General features: G+C 46.0%; 1 protein-coding gene across 8 annotated transcripts in view; it reads left to right on the top strand.

Moving 5' to 3' along the window:
* The window catches only part of ABCC8 (ATP binding cassette subfamily C member 8), a 72,925-nt gene that overhangs the window by 8,424 nt on the left and 46,892 nt on the right, over positions 1-17,609 (top strand). For 5 of the 8 annotated variants that reach the window (XR_012122626.1, XM_073216282.1, XM_073216283.1 and 2 more), the window contains exons 4-8: positions 3,267-3,433; positions 5,019-5,261; positions 6,109-6,297; positions 13,010-13,174; positions 16,164-16,319. Coding sequence is in view for 7 of the 8 variants with exons in the window: in XM_073216282.1 (XP_073072383.1) it covers positions 3,267-3,433; positions 5,019-5,261; positions 6,109-6,297; positions 13,010-13,174; positions 16,164-16,319 (920 nt within the window). In the remaining variant the exon portion in view is untranslated. The remainder of the gene's footprint in view (positions 1-3,266; positions 3,434-5,018; positions 5,262-6,108; positions 6,298-13,009; positions 13,175-16,163; positions 16,320-17,609) is intronic. The other 3 variants (XM_073216278.1, XM_073216281.1, XM_073216279.1) reach the window with 2 other exon arrangements.

Genomic DNA, 17,609 nt, shown 5'->3' with positions numbered 1-17,609 from the left:
TCCTTCTCAAAGAACAAGGACTAACTCCCTCCATTCCCCTTCTTTAGAGTTTTCCTATCCACAGGAAATTCTAGAACAGAGAACAGTAGAGAGGATGCACCCCATGAGCTGCAGGGATTTAGGGCAATGGGTATTGGGGCAATAGCTGGCACTCTGAGGAGGCCACTGTCTGGTCACAGGTCTGGAGTCCTGTGGAAATGGGAATCACCGTGTGGCTTACATTGTCCCACAAAAATAACCTTGATTCTGAGGCCCCAGATGATATCAATGTTCCTTGAGAAAGTCACATTTAAGCTGAGAACTCAGGATAGGTAAGAACTAACTGGGAGAAGGGAGAAGGGAGTATTTCATGCCAAGGAACAGCATGAGCAAAGGCCCTACGTCAGGAGAAGCAAAGGGCATTAGGAAATTTGAAAGAAAAACAATGGCTGGAGTACAGAGAGAGAAGGGAGCTGTACTATGAAGGCTGGAGTGGGACCTGCACCCATCAGGGCCTTGAAGGCCACACCACAGGCATTGGTCTTCATCCCAGGGTCAGTGAGGATTGGTGTGTATGTGCGTGTATGGTAATTTATATATAATGAAACATTTACTATTTTAACTACTTTTAATTGCACAGTTCAGAGCATTAAGTGCATTCACTTTGTTGGGCAGCCATAACCACCACCCATCTCCAAAACTTTTTCATCTTCCCAAACTGAAACTCTCTATGACAATTCCCCTTTACAGAGCATTAAACAATGACTTTCCATTCTCCCTTGCCCCCTCGTTCCTCAAAACCACCATTCTACTTTCTGTCTCTAGGAATCTGACTACTCAGGGTACCTCACTTAAATGGAATCATATACTATATTTTGTCATTTTGTAAGTGGTTCACTTAATATAATATCCTCAAGGTTCACCTGTGTTACAGCATGTGGCAGAATTTCCTTCCTTTTTAAGGTTCAATAATATTCCATTGTATGGATATACCACCTTTTGTTTATCCAGTCATCTATCAATGGGCACTTGGGTTGCTTCTACCTTTTGGTGCTATTATGAATAATGCTGCTATGAACATGGGTGCATTGAGATCATATTTAATCATATTCATTGCTTTATGGAGGCTAAGATGGAGGTGGACAGGAGGCGGAAACCATGAGAAGGCTCTCACGGGAGGCCAGGGGAGAGATGATGGCACCCTGGACCCAGGAGGCCATTGGGATGGGAAGAAGTGAGTGGACCCCAGATACTTAGGAGGTAAAATAGAACTTGGTAATAGGTGGAAGGTGGGGAAGAAGCGGGGGTGATGGGAATTGAGAGCTTACCCCCCAGCAGCAGCCCTGTGTATCCCCCTTTCTTTCCTTTCTCCTTTAGTCTCAGTCAGCACCAAGCTTTTGCTGAGCGCTGCTGTGTCTGGCGACAGGCTGAGGGCTCAGCACTGTAGGATGGGACTGTGGAAGCAACCCCTGGGCTTAGTCCTGGGTCCACCACTAACTCTCTGTGTGGCTTTGGACAGGACATTTGGCGTTTCTGAGCCTCAGTTTCCCCATATGGACAGGAACAGTAAGTCCCTGCCTAAGTCATAGGGATGTTATTAAAATCAAATCAGACCATATCTGTTATGCATTAGAGACGAGTGTGACGCATATTTTCAAGGACTGGCGCTGTAGGTGACCCTCACAAAGAGTTAAAGAGGTTCTGATGCTTGGGGTAGAGTCTGGGAGAGTGTAGGTGTGGAGGCAGGGGGATGGCCTCAGCTCTGGGATCCTATGACCTGGAGACCAAACTAAGCTTAGTGAATATCATCCCAGTCCTGAGGGCTGGGACCAGAAAACATGCTTCTGTCCTCTATCGCAATGCTTTCAGACAGGGATCTGAGGTAAATGGCATTTGCCTCTTCCCTGGGCAACCTGGTTGTCAGCTCAGAACTGGGCTGGGAAAGACCCCAGATTTTGTCCCCAAGAGATGCCCTGGCATTCATTCATGTCCAAGAGGTGTCCACACCTTCTGGAGTGGAGGGCAGGGCAAAGGGCTCTTCCTCTCTGTGGTCTGGCTAGAGAGGAGCCCTAGGGGATTTGGGCCAGCCTTGTCTGCGTATGACAGCTCTAGGAGTGAGGGGGAAGGGGCTGTGCTGAAACATCCCTTGATCGGGACTTAGTTACTGCCAGTTTTTGTTATTGCCAGCTGACTGGTTTATTGGCAGGTGGTGGTGGTGGTAATTTAGAGGATAGAATCCACTGATAGCTTCATGTTTATGGTCCCAGGTCTGAAATCTGGAGATCATAGAAAGATTAACAGCTGAGGTTCAAAGAGCACCCACTGCATGCCAAGCTCACTGTGCTAAGTGCTTTCCATGCGTGGCTCACATCAGCCTTTCAGGCAGTACTATTATTATCCTGGTTAATGGAGAGGAAACTGAGGCCTAGATGGGTTAAATGACTTACTCAAGGTTACATAGCTCTTAGGCCCCAGGATCTGTGTCCAGGCTGCAGGGCCCACTCTAACCATTATACACACTGCCTCCTAGACTTTGGCTCACTTTTTGTGTGCTCCCACTCCCCCAGGCTCCCTGAGGAGCACCGTCATGCTGTCGTGGGCTCTAGATGGGGGCCAGGGAACTAGGCCCTTACCCTCTCTCTGTCACTAGCTTGCAGTGAGCTTGGGGAGGTCACCTTCTCTCTTGGCCTCAGTTTCCTCATCAGCAAAATGGAAGGGCTGGACTGAAGGACCTTTGAGATCTTCCCAACTTGGAAATTCCACAAGGAAGCCAGTGCAGAGTGGAGCTCCAGCATTTGGCAAGCCCAGCTGCACCACTTGATGCATCAGTTACCTAACTCTGAGCCTCGATTCCTTGTCTGTTAAATCAGGATGACAGCAATATTTCTCTCACAAAGTTATGTAAGGAATAAATGAGATAATATGTTTAAAGTGCTTACTTGGCACAGTGCCTATACTAAATATACAGCCTTAGTTTAATTCAAGAAATACTTTCCCTATTTTTCTTATTTATTGTAAAGGGAAATTTGGCCGACCAGCTTGACTTATAAGATTATGATCTTGTACACATGCCTATCATGAATGTTTTAATGTATGCACATCATCTCAAAAGTATACATGCACATCCCTTTACTTGGAAATGTGCACACACACCCATAACAATTGCTTGTGCACACATACCCCCTCCCTGACACACTGTTCTGTCTTTGGCTTCCACACACGTGAGTGCACACACACATGAATGCATGCACACACATCCTCCATGCTCTGCCACCTCTCCTCGGCAGCCCTACTAGTCTACTGGACCCTGGCCTTCATCACCAAGACCATCAAGTTCGTCAAGTTCTACGACCACGCCATTGGCTTCTCGCAGCTGCGCTTCTGCCTCACAGGGCTGCTGGTGATCCTCTATGGGACGCTGCTCCTGGTGGAGATCAATGTCATCAGGGTGCGGGTAAGCAGGCTGTTCTGGGCTGCCCCTCACCCCAACACCCACCCAAGGACACGCCTGGGCCAGGGAAGGGCTTCTGACCAGTGCCCAACACCTGGGTGCTTTGTAGCCGCGCTCTGGAAGGAGTCAGCCTGTTTTCCTGGCCCACAAAAGGGAACTGAGGCCAGTAGGAGAAAGTTCTAGGGGAACATTCCATCTGGCCCAGCTGCCCTCTACCCAAGTCTGAGGTATCAGCGTGCATTACCTGAGGTTGAAGGATTCTGAGTTTAATCACATAAAGGGGGGGAAAAAAGCTTCAAGTCCTGGCTTCTCTGAGCTATGTTTGTTTGTTTTTAGTGGGGGTGGGCTTGTCTTTATTTTAATGTGTTCATATGCACTTGCATATTCATGGGTGAACACATTAAATCTAAAAAGCATATTCTTTCCTTCTCTCCCCTCCTCTCCCCTTCCCCGACCTTTCCCTTCTCAGGTAATCTAGATGAACAACCCAGTACATGTTCTATTCTTGGTCATTAATGAAATACCATATACTTGTATCTATTCAGGATTCTTTTTTCTTAAGACATGCAAGTATGTGGTTTTTTTCCTCAATATTCATTTTATAAAAATAGGATCATATTATACACAGTTTTCTGCATTTTGCTTTTCTCAGCCAACAGTATGGCTAATTTAGTTTTCTTAATGGCTGCATAGCATTCTATCATGTGGATGAGCCCTTATTTATTCAGCCATTATCCTATTGATGGACTTTCACTCTGTTGCCAAGTTTTTGCCTTCACAGCTAATGGTGTATTAAACATACTTATTTCTGTATGTTTATTGCTGCTTTCATTTTTGTGGGAGAGAGTCCAAGGAGTGGAAATGCAGGCTCAAAGGGTCTGTGTATTTTAGATTGTAACTGATGTTGCAGATCACCTCCCAGAGAGGCTGTAATCTATCAGCAATGAATATGAAAGCCCTTTCTCTGCCTCCAACGAGCAACTGGGGGTGGGGGGGAATAGCCATTTCTAACATAGGCCAGCCTGATGAGTGCCAAGTGCTACTTGAATTTGCGTTTCTCTGACTCCTCTGCTTTTAGTTGGTGATTTGCAGAGTATAGAGGCTCTGTTATATTCCCTGCCTCCACTGACCCTCTGTGATGCACCCCAGTGATGCAAGGAAATATTTTAGATAAGATTTGCTCAAAGACACCTTGTTAGTAAGTGGAAAAGGTAGGATTCTAACCCAGGTCTGCATGGCTCCACATTCTGCAAACCCAACATGAAACATGTTGGTGTCCTCAGATCTGTGAAGATGATGTATGGAAGATTCCTTCTCTTCCCCAAACCAACTTAAACCCAACCCAGCCATGGGGATTCAGAGTAGGCCTTGGGGAAGAGTGACAAGTCAGGAGGCCCTGGCATTGGTGGCAAAGAGGTGAGGGGTATCCCCTCCCTGTGGGAAATCCTCTCCCTAGGAATAGGAAAGAGATGGCCCCATCTGTTAGAGGTCAAAGGTGGGCTGCCACAGCCCCAGATCTTTGCTAGGGCAAGTGGAGAGTGGTGAGAAGTTGCACTTACCCATCCTTGGTGGCCCATGTGCCCCACAGAGATATATCTTCTTCAAGATGCCACGGGAAGTGAAGCCCCCTGAAGACCTACAGGACTTGGGGGTGCGCTTCCTGCAGCCCTTCGTGAACCTGCTGTCCAAAGGCACCTACTGGTGGATGAATGCCTTCATCAAGACTGCTCACAAGAAGCCCATTGATCTCCGAGCCATTGGGAAGCTGCCCATTGCCATGAGGGCCCTAACCAACTACCAGCGGCTCTGCGAGGCCTTTGAGGCCCAGGCGGTCAGTGGGGGCACAGCCACACCATCCATACCCCACCTTCTGGCTTAGAGTCACAGATGGGAACCCCAGAGGGTGTCAGGCCGAACCCCTGGTGGGACAGGTGGGGAAACCAAGACCCAGTAAGGGAAAAAGGCTTGCCCTAAGTGTGACACAGTGAACCAGGGACAAGTCCAGAATTAAAGATTCATAGGACAGCCACATCTGGAACTGCCCTTAAAGTTTAGGTCATTTGATCTAATACCCTCATTATCCAGATGGGGAAACTGATGCCCTGGGAAAGGAAGTGTCCCCTTGAATTTCCCCATGCCCTGTGTTCTTCCTTCTAGAGTTCCATGGCTAAAAAGGTGGGAATTTTCACCCATTTTAGAGCAGCGGTTTTAGTGACTGATCCTTACAATAACTCTATGAGATGGACCAGGCAGGGACCTCCTGAGAAAGGCCGTGACCTGCCCAGAGCTGGCGCACGCTGGTAAGAGGCAGAGCTGGTCTCCCGACTCCCAGTCCAACTCCCAGGCTACCTCAACCCTAGCATGGCAGGGGGAGACACTGAGGCAGACACAGTGGCACATGTCAGTCATTACAGTGCTGTGCTCATCACAGTCCCCAACCAGTGTGTGACCCTGCTCAGTCATCGTGCCTCAGTTCCCATCTGGACTGTGTTGGCATTGATAGGCCCACAGCCGTGCCCTGGTGGCCCCCTGGTTTCTTCCTGAGGTTCACTTGTTTGTAGTATTTGTGACAACTGGGTCTCCCCAGGCAGCAGGACCCAGGGGCTTCCTGGGAGGCCAGGCCCTGCTATGAATAGGCCCTCGGCCACTCTGACCTGACCATGGGTCTCTCTGGGCAGCAGAAGGACTCACAGAACACACAGGGTGCCCGGGCCATCTGGCAGGCACTCTGCCGTGCCTTCGGGAGACACCTGGTCCTCAGCAGCACTTTCCGCATCTTGGCTGACCTGCTGGGCTTTGCAGGGCCACTGTGCATCTTTGGGATTGTGGACCACCTGCGGAAGGAGAACCGAGTCTTCCAGCCCAAGGTAGGCCTCCCCAGGGATAGAGCAAGGCACTCTTTGGAAGGTTTTCACTTGTGCATGAGACCGTGAAAGAGGCTAATGTGTATGCCCTGTGGCTACACTAGGGCAACTCCTCACATGTGCAAAAACCCTTGGCAATGTCTCCCCCAGGAGTGCCAGCCAACAGAAATGCCAGGAGGCAAGCTTGTGCCTGGGGAGAGTAACGGTGCTCTGCCCTCCTCACCGCTCTGCTGCCGGACACCTCTCCCAGTTACTTGTCATTCAGGAAGTTGTGGGAAGGACCCTTGTTCACCCATGTGCAGGGCTGCCGTGACTTGCTGGATGTGTTTGGCTTTTAGTTCACGTCCTCTTCATAGATTCCAAATGACTTCATGGATCTGTCTTCTTCGGCCTGTTTATCCACAGTGCACGAGGCTGTGCAGGGGTGTCTTGGGGCTGAGGGGAGAGGGATCCCTCTGAGGGTAGGGCTTTCCTCCTTCCTCTCCAAATTCCATTCAGAGCTGCCCCACTTGCATTAATATTTTGGACTTTCCCATGAAAAATTCTTTTAAAAAAGGGTTCCTTCTGTTAAAAACAACTGAAACCATACCCAGTGGTCTTTCTAGCTTAAGTATGCTACAAATTGAGGTTTGTTGGATAAAACAGGCAGAGAATCTTTCTGAGGGATTATTTTCCCTGCTTGGGGCAGTAGCACCCACTCCGGGGATGGGAGTGGGGTACTTAATTCTTCCACCTGTTTCTTTGCTACCACTAAGGTTTAGGTGGTCGCAAAATGGAAAACTTGTCACCTCTAATAAGACTCAGAGCTTTATTTCCCCAGCAAGAACATCACTATTACCTTTCAGCCATAGACAGTCCAAAAATGATTCAAAGAATTACTAATTAGCAATCTTAATAATTTATGACACTCCCCTGTGTAATGCTATTCATCTCAGGGGCTCCAAAATCAGAGAGAGCATTTAATTTTCAGAAGGTTTATATTAATTTTTTCTAGAGATATGATTAATCAGCTGATTGCTTTTGGTCAGGAATATGAGACACTCCTCACCTGTTTGGCTTTTTCAGCAGACATTTATTGAACCCTACTATGTGCCAGACCTGGATGGGCTATGGCAATACTGAGACAATGGCTGGGATGAAGACTGTTTACAATAATAACAACCACTTATCCACCAGTTAATACATGGCTGGCTGCATGTAGGAGTTACCATGTGTTATCTTATTTAATCCCTAACGCAACCTTGTAGGGTATTTTTTTATGCAACATCTTTATTGCAATGTCATTCACATACCATACAACTTCAGAGGTAGATATTTTTAACCCTATTTTATAGATGTGGAACTATAGGCTCAGAGAGTAACTTTCCCTAGGGTCTCTCAGAGAGTGAGTGACAGAATCAGGATTTGAACTCAATCCTCTCTCACTCCATAGTCTGGGCACTTAGAATCATGATGCTAAATTGACTGTTATTATTATCAAGCTAACAACCTCTGGTTCTGAAGATTGTGAAATCCAATAGAGAGAAATCTAAATAAAATATTTTTATACTGTGTTAAATACTACCATTAGGGAGCATATACAGGGAACCATGGGAAGAGGGAGTGACTAACTTAGCCACTAGTTGTGGGCAGCTTCATAGAGACGTGGGTATTTGCATGGGGCCTTAACAGATGAGTATGAGTTGACCAGGCTGCAATGGGCAGATTTCTTTTTCAATAAGAATGTAAGGACATTTTTTGCTTATTTAAATGTCAGTGGCTTTTAAGGGCTTTTGAGCCTCTGGACTTGGCCCAAAAAGAGAGAGGGAAGGACAGCTTCTCATCCATAGGAGTATCACCTTCAGTTTTGGTCTGACCATAGGCAAACTCAGGACGCTCTGCATTGATAATCCCACAGCAACACGGAGCCAGTTGTTAGTATCAGGGGGAAGTGACACAGGCCGGAGCCCTTATCAGTTTGTCCCCATCGTTGTCCTCTTCCTGTGTTTCCCAAAACTTTTAAGGAATTCTCCTAAGGCTCTGGGGCAGGATGTCCCAAAGAGATGGTGAGAACAACATTTAGATATTTGATTCTTCTGGACATTAGCTTTGCCATCTCTTTTCTTTTTATTTATATACAGACCCTGGGATTTACTGCCTTCTCATTGAAATGCTCTTGTCCCGGTTACTTGTCTGCACATAAATCCCTGAGACAGATGGCCCTGCCTCAGTGGCAGCAGGCCTTACCAGATTTAATATTTGTTCCCTGCAGCCCAATTACAGTCAGCAAATTACAGACATAGAAATGAGAGTTGAAAGTAAATATGGTCTCCAGTGTCAGCAGCAAAGAACCAATCGTGTGGTTGCCTGGGATATGGCTTAATTCTCAACTGGGCCTAGAAAATGGGGAAGGGGTCATTGATTGAGGTCATTTGATTTATCCCCCACCTCCCAGCAGCTCCAACCCAGAGAGACAGGTGCTGTACTGGCCTTCATGGACCTACAAAGAAAGGAAGCTCTCCGCCTACATGTGGCAGTGTTTAACCACCTCCCTGAGAACACCTTTCTTCCTGCTCATCCTGAATCCATCCCACTGCAGCCCGCGCAGCCAGGCACCATTGTTGACTTCATTGTCACTGGCTGTCCTGTCCTCTCTTCCCTTTCTAGGACACTCCAGTGGGCAAGCATCACACTGCCCTTGGCATCCATGGGACAAGCATTCCTTATTTCTTCTTTAATTACTGGAAGTATCTTATGGCCTGCTAGATCTCTGATGCTCCTGTCCCTGCTGCAGTCCCCAGAGAAGTCTGGGACCTAGGCTGGGAGCAGCCCATGATCTGTTTCTAACCCCCTCTTCCACCCAACCCTCCTCCCCCTACACACAATCTGTCACCTGCCATGGATGCCACCGATCTGGCTGGAGGGCAAAGGAATTGGAATCATAAGGAACTGCTGACATCTACAGCCTGCCAGCACTGCTCTAGGCTATCAGCTGAGCAGGGAAAGAGAACAGTGTGTATCTGATCTCGGGCCAAACCTGTTCAGCCTCTAGACCTCAGTGTGGGTTTGTGAGTGTGTATGTGTTTGTTTCTGAATGAGTTCTCATGGGAAGTGCTTATGACCCTGTATGTGTGTCCTTCTGTGGGTCCTGTGTTTCTTGGAATGTCTTTTTCCATTAGTGTGTGTCCTCATTTGGATACACATTTGTGGCTATCACAATGGATGATGGCTTTGTGAACTCACGTAACGTTTCTGTGGTGTCAGTGTGTGGATTCGTCTTTCATGATGATGCTCATGTAGCTGCTCATGTAGTCTTTCATGATGATGCTCATGTAGTATGCCTCTCCACCTCACTAACTCCTTCTCAGCCACTAAGATTTAGCTCAGTTGTCACCTCCTCCGAGAAGCCTTCCTCTGGGTGAATTAGATGCCCCTCTCTCTGCTCCCATGATATCTTATGCGTGCGCCATCAGAGCACACCTTGTCTCTTTCCCCAGCTTGACCCTGAGTCTCCTAAGACATGAATTGCATTGTCTGCTGTGTGCCCAGCACCTAGCTCCATGTCTGACATTCAGGGGGCACAGGAGAAATGATTCTTCAGCAAATAGTGCAGAAGTTACCTTATATTGAGTGCACTGTTACATTGAATTTTTATACCTCTTAATGGTCTCATTTTAGGTGAGAAAACTGAGGCTCAGAGAGGTTGAGGAAGTTACCTAACGACACAGTGGCTAGTATATAATGATTCAGGACTCAAACTCAGATGTGGCTAACCTCAAAGTCCAGGGTCTAAACCACCATGTCAATAGTTGTGGATGGATGGGTGGGTGTGTCAGTCCTTCACTGTTTTTTTTTTACCTAGGGCCTTCCAGGGCTGGAACCTACAGGCAATTCACCTTTTGGCCACTGCCAAAATAAGAAACAAAGCCCATGTGACCCTCCTCCCCCTCCATTAAGCTCCAGAGAGCAAGGGATCGGGAGCCTGTCCAGCCGTATCTCTGATCAGGCAGGGAAATGAGGTTCAGAACTGCAGAGTCAAGGGTCTATGATCTTTAGCAATTACTTACTTTCTGCAGGCCTCAGTTGGCTCAGTTGCAAAATGGGAAAATATGTAATCACTCTATAGAAAGTCAAGGGATATGAAGATCATATGCATTGATTAATTTTAAAACTATTTATTGAACACTACTGGGGAAACCTCTGGAAACAAACACAATTTCTTCCCTGAGAACTTATGAAAATGTGAGACTGAGGCCCCTGATCCTCCAAAGCATTTACCGCCCACCAAATGTCAAGCTGTAGGTCCTTGGCCTTTTCTCTAGGCCCTTAAAGGTGCTGGGCCATGCCACCCATGAAAGCTTCCCAGGGCCTGCCTTCCTTGGGCAGCGCCCCAGGCCTCTTTGGCTAGTATATATCTACTTCTTCATCAAAATGTAGCTGTTCTGGGCTCCAGGCCTTTTAAGCTGTCTCTTTGAAGAGAGATCAAAGAATGACTTAATGACTTATCCCTGCAGGGAAATTTTCATTTTAACAGGTCATGAAATTGTTGATCCAAAGAAATATAGTTACTGTCTCTACAGTATGTGTGCTAGTGGCGGGGGAAGGGTCAAGGCTTTTTGCCTTTAGTGCTGCAAAAAGAGAATTTGTTGTCTTGTTAAAGATGTACAAATGTTGATGAGTGCATTTACAAACACCACCCATAGCCTAACCAGCATATGTGATCATTTGGGTTTTCTGGCCCTCATCCTCCAGCCTACGTGTTTCCCTCATTGTGACACAACACTTGTGGCATTCCACGCTGCTCAGAGAGCTTTCACAAGGATCGGTGTTTCTGGGTTGGGAGTGTTCCCATGAGTGTCATAAACTGCCTAACCAATCCCTATGGTTGGACATTGACATGGACTTTCATACTCTCTCCCTGTTATAATCCAGAGAGAGAACATCTTTGTCCTTATGTTAAATTATTTCCTTTGGGATAAATTCCCATAATGTACTTTGTTACTTTAAAATAATGGACTCTGCTTTCCAGAGCTAGGTCTCTGCAGAGCATGGCCGAACAGAAGAGTTCAAGGCCTGTTAAACAGAACCAGGTTTTCCTAAGCCTGCAGGCCTTCATTTTTTATCCAGAACCAGCCAAGTGGGCAATGTTTCTGTCCCCACAGGTCAGAAGCTTATAGCTGACAATAGGGCACTCAAAGTCAAACAGCTGGGTGAGGCTTAGGTAGCGGACCTATGGTAGTGTTTTTGGCCTCACACAGGTTCATGCTCACATATTCTCCCATACCAGCCTGTGACCTTGGGCCAGTCGCTTAAACATGCTGAAACTACATCTCTCCTTGTATAAATTGGGCTAATAGTGGTTCTCTCCTACTTAGGATAATGTGAGGATGGAATTCTGCGCTAGAGTAATTCTGTGTCCTGCCCCTTGCTCCTCTGTAAGATCAGGTCACACCCGCTGCAGCCTAGTTTTGAGATGCATTTTGCTGCTTCCAGCCCACCCCCACTCTCTCCCTTCTCCCTTCTCCTCTGCCTTTCTCTCTGGTACTTTGACGCCAGAGACACAGCTGGGCTTCAGGCCTCTGTAGGGCCTTCCTCCAAGAGACCACAGTGATCTCCCTGCGTCTACTTCCTGCTGTTCCACAGAGCGAGGGACAGATAGCTGTAAGCAGGACCAGCTCCACAGAGCAGTGAAAGCTGGTTTAGAAGGCCCTGTTGAACCGGGAGGCAAGATCTTTTCTACTATCAGGAAGCCCTGTATCCAGGATCCCAGAATTTCTGACACTAGGAAAAGGACTCCATTTAGAATGCTGACCCTTTCAGCCTGATCCTTGTCAGGGGCACGCCTTCAGGCTCCTCATTACTTTGTTCCCACCATTCTTTACCCTGTAGCAGTTCCCACATCCTTTCAAATAGCTCTCTCGGAGTTCAGGGCAGAGTCCCAGAACAGGGAGGGTTCTGTCTTCATGGAAACATTGATGCACTCTGCTGGTAGGCAATGGACCTAATCAAGATCAAAGTTTTCCTAGGAGCTGTTGATGCTGAATTTGGGAACTGACATGCTCTTGTTCCTGGGTATCTTTAGCAATAAGCCAAAACATTAATTTTTTTCCACTGCTTGTTATCTGAGATTTTGCTGGAGGTGCAGCCAAAGAATCTTACATTTAAAAGGAAGTCCCAGGAACCCTCAGATTTGAGCAGCTAGGGTCCGAGGTCTTTTCGGTCTCATAAGTGATGAGTTTCCATGTCTGCCTGAAAGTACTACCATGCCATGTTTCCCACTGGTCTTTTCTCCCCAGAAATTCCTACAGGGCTGTTGGTAAGTGTGGGACAAGGCCTCAGCTGATTCCATTTTTGTAGCAGAGAACACACATCGTGGGATTTGTTCTAGCAGTTCTGATTTTAGCTGCTCTGTGATCTGCTCTATTTATTCTTGTTCTACTCAGAGTGAGTTCCCCTGGGCCTAGTGACCACAAAGCATATTTATGTGCGTGATGTTAAAACTGGGCTACACTGTGCTCCCCGAAGTGGGTGATGAAGGGGGCATAGGCAACCCTCCTGTAGCTAGAAGGATGTTTAGTTGGATTTATCAGTTTGATATTTCAGTCACAAGCAATTGTACAAGGCTCTGCAAGTATGAAGGGTCCCCTAATAATAGTCACCATGGTATAGTAACAGGTACTGATACTGGTCATTTTGCTGGCAGTGACAGCCACCTCTGAACTGCTCTTTCCAACAGACTCAGTTTCTCGGGGTTTACTTTGTCTCGTCCCAAGAGTTCCTTGCCAATGCCTACGTCTTAGCTGTGCTTCTGTTCCTTGCCCTCCTCCTGCAAAGGACGTTTCTGCAGGCATCCTACTATGTCGCCATTGAAACAGGAATTAACTTGAGAGGAGCCATTCAGGTAATTGAATGATTATTTTTCACTTCACAAGAACCACACTATTCATCTTCACGGACATTCAAGGATAATGCTGCCGTGCATACATTTTTTTGTTGCCCTTTAACAGTGCTTTGAAACAGTAACCATGACCAGGCAGTATGTGTAGTGGAACGTGCCTTGGACTAGACCTGGGAAATGTGGTCATTCTAGCTCTAATTGCCTTGGACTACATCTGAGAGGTCAACTGCTCAGACTTGAAGGGGACAGACATTACTAATTGATCAAAGAACTCTTACTTGCTGAATGTAAAGCAAAGGCAGCCTCAGAATCTTCCATATACTATTCCAGGGGTCTGCTACCAGACAGTCTTCTTTGGGTGCAAAAAAAAAAGAAACATGTTTGACATACCAGGACTAAATAACCTCTAAGATCTACTTGAGTTCTTAAGCCCTGGGTCATAATGAGAGAGACTTAGCCTGATAGGTCTTAGGTCTAGGTTCTTGCTCTTGCCTGCTGTGGCCTCCTTCTCAGAACTGGTTGTAAGGATGGTCAAAGTCAGGAAGGATTCAGGGCCCCTGTGTGCCAGGTGGTGATGAGAGTCATTTAGCCCCAGTTTTCATTAGAATTTTGGTTCAGCTGTTGGAATGGAGAGACCCAGTATGAGAGTGGTTTAAGTAGGAGTAAAGTTTGTTTTCACATGAAGTCAGGGCTGGTATGGTAGCTACACAATCATCAGAGACCTTGGCCCCTTCTGTAATGTTGCTCTGCCAGCCCGCTCATGTGACTTTTGGCTCATGGTTAAGACAACTACTGAAATTGCCACTATCATGTCTACTACATTTAAGCAAGCAGGAAGAAAGATGGGACAATAGGAGGAAATGCTGCCTTCCTTTAAAATCAGGATTCAGAAGCTGCACATATCCTCTCCCTTCCCACTAGTAAGAACTGGCCACATGGCCATACCTAGAAAGCGTATCTTTATTCTTGACAGACACATATGCACTGCTAGCAGTTCTTCTGTGAAAAGGAGAGAATGGATATTGGGGGACAACTAGCAGATTCTACTATACCCAGCAATTTCCATGACGTCAGAACACTAGGAAGTTGTGACTAAATCCCAAAGCTACCTCATGCTTCAGAAATATTCCTCAAAATCATTAACACTGACTTGTCTTTTGGGAGCCAGTGTCAGGCTTTGTAGAAAAGGGACTAAGAGTAAAAGGGTATAGCCTGGGCTGGGGACAATGTCAGGGTCCAAATCTGGTCATCCTGGTGAAGCTGTGTGAATGGCCACCCCTGGAGTTGTGTGGTGTGCACCCTGTGAAACTGTACATGACAACACTTCCCATCCCCAGTAATTTTTCATTGAGAAAGCAAACCATTTTGTCAGGAATGTCATCATATGAGAATAGTGGAAAGAGCCCCCAGAAAATTCAAGACTCATAGGGGCTCAGAGTTAGGAGGAACCAAGCTATTGCTCAGTTCAGAAAACCTCTCTGAAAATCCCAGCCTCTGCCCAGACCCCTCTAGTGACAGGCACGTACCACCACAGACAACAGTCAGTTTTGTGGTTGAACAATTTTGTAATTAAATCTCCTTTCTATTTGTGTGTTATAAATCACACACTGGCCAGATATTTTCCAATTACACTTAAAGAGCCAAAAATGGGTTTTTTAATGTATTTGAATGTAATTGTTTTTTCAAGCTGTCTGAAAATTTGCATTAATAAAGGAGATTAATTCATATGCCACAGAAAGGAAATTCAGACATTAATTATGGAAACAAATTAGGAAAAAAACCTTTCAGAGATTTACAGAAAATTATATATAAGGATCTATGTCTTCATGAGTTTGAGAATAACCATAGTTTCTTACATGAAGAGTTAATAAACAAAATTCTTGTATTAAGTATAATTTTTTGGCATATGCCAGTTATTAGTTGTTTGTGTATTTCTGTGTATCTTGATCTTTACGTAACACTTTATTTGACAGATTGCTCTATGTTCCTACTTCACTGAAACTAGATTTATTATTATTCTTTGAAGACTGATTTCACAAACCTAGGATGTGCAAAGATCTGTCAAAAAATGCCATTGCCATGATTTTAAACCTTATCCATGGTGTATATAAACACACAAAAAGACATAGAATAGGTTCATTCTTTAGACAAACCTGACCCACAAAAAACCCTTGTTTATACAAAAGATGAGTTAAGGAGTGGGAATCCACCTTACAACAGAACAAGCATCCCTAGGACATTTAAAACAGGAAAGCATTTTTTCCTTGTTCAAGAGCACACAGCCTGAAAATTGACATCTATCTGGGAGGCATGGTCACTTTGCATGTAGAGCTTTTGGGTTCGGAGCTCAGAGAAAACCATTGCGATTGGCTGCTCCCATCTGCCCTGGGGAGGCAGAACAAGATTCTCGGGGGAATGCCGGACTCTGGTCAGTGGGGGATTGATCGGCACTCGAATGTCATGTCTCATGTGTCACATAAAACCTTCCCAGGCCGAACCCTTGTTTTGTTTCAAGCCTCAATTAAGACAGGACTTGGCTCCAGAGCATACCTCCTCCCCCAGTTAGAGACAGCCTCATTATAGCAGACGGCGGCCCCACTTCATCATTTTTATGGCCCTGAAATGTGTTCTCCACTGGCTTCTGGTAAATCAAGAATACAACTGGACATGAAGATTTGCTTTTAAGATTTAAGAGCTAATTAAGTCTTGTCCACAAGGGAGAGGTCCTGCTTGCAGGGGAAGCATGCCAGGCTGGCACAGATTCCTCACTTGAATGCTACCTCTCTGACTTGCTTGATCTGTAATCAAAGCCCTTTACCTCTCGAGCCTTAGTTGCCCCAGTTGTAAATCCAGTACCCCCTTACAGAGCTGCTCTGGGGCCCCACGGGGGAATGTCTGAAAAGGCCTTGGCATGTCACAGACAAGCAGCATCTGGAGTGGTGATTTGGATGGTGATGATGACAAATGTGAAACACTCTGTCCTCATTTCTAGACCAAGATTTATAATAAAATTATGCACCTGTCCACCTCCAACCTATCCATGGGGGAAATGACTGCCGGGCAGATCTGTAACCTGGTTGCCATTGACACCAACCAGCTCATGTGGTTTTTCTTCTTATGCCCAAACCTCTGGGCTATGCCAGTACAGGTAAGGAAGGTGTCCTTTGGAGGGGTGGGGGGAGTGTGGAGAGACACAGAACCAGAATCTCATGGTACATGTCCAGTGACTAGAAGCTCATCTTCCAGTCCATGTTTGCTGTACCTTGCACCCACCTTGGGGTCTGCATGGGCTGTACCCCTGGGTCTCTGCACTGTCTCACACTCTGTAAGTGGTTTAGCCATCTCTCTTGAAGATCAGAAAAGGCACTGTCATCAAAACTCTAAAAAATGCAAACAACCTTTAAAAAAATCTATAGGATAATCATACATGGAATATATTTTGCTGAGATTAAAAGTTATGTTATAGCAAAATACTTAATTACATTGAAGTATGAAGTGTTATTAATGCATCTTTAAGCAAAAAAAAAGTTACAAAGTGGTATATGCAATGAGCTTCCTATTAAATTGATCTATATGTAGGTATACATTTGCACAGATTCACACAGAGAAAAGAACTAGAAGGCCCCACTGTGGGATTTTCTCTTTTCTTTATGCATTTCTAAATTCTCCAAGAAGCATGCATTCTTTTTGAAAATAAAAAACGTGAGTGTTTTTTAAGCCAAATGACTTCTGGAGCTGAATCTGAAGGAGGCTCATTCTCTCCTAATGGTGGTAGGAGAGTCTCAGGCCTGGTTTACCTGTCTCCTGGCCCCGTCTGCTCCCTCTCCATCTGGAGCCCTCCATGACAGAGCCTGTGATTCCTGTCCTGTGTCTGGAAATGAATCTTCTCTCCAGTGCTCAGGCCAGAAGTGGGAATCCCAGATCCATTCCCAGAGGCCCTGAAGGCCCCATAGGGGCTGCCTGGTACACAGGAAAAGTGTCTGGACTTGGGTGAGACAGGTTGATTCAAATATTTAACTTCTCTGAACCTCAGTTTCCTCATCTATGAAACGGGAATGATTCCTACCCTCTGGAGTTGCTATGACAAGTCAATTAGCTAATGTAAGTACAGCATCAAGCAGAGTGCTGGGCATAGAGTAGCCACTCAGTAAATATCAGATCCCTTGCACACTTCGGTGTGAGTGAAAAACTTACCAGTCCAGAATCCATTGCTTCTTGGGACGCAGAGTCTGTAAACCTTAACCTCAAGTACTTTTCATTGGTCCTCCTTACCTAAAAAGCTTATATTTAAAAGCTATTAAATGAAAAGAAGGAGAGGCTTGTACAAGGAGGCAGCTAAACAAGATGGGGACATAGAGCAGGGAATCTGAAGGTCCTTTTCACAGCTCTATATGTTATCCCCCATTACTGCTTACCCATCCCCAGATGCCAGTGCCCC

The sequence above is a fragment of the Manis javanica genome, chromosome 11 (genome assembly GCF_040802235.1).
Source record: "Manis javanica isolate MJ-LG chromosome 11, MJ_LKY, whole genome shotgun sequence".
Classification (NCBI taxonomy): Eukaryota; Metazoa; Chordata; class Mammalia; order Pholidota; family Manidae; genus Manis; species Manis javanica.
The sequence above is the reverse complement of the archived record's forward strand: the minus strand, read 5'-3'. Positions and strand labels throughout refer to the sequence as shown.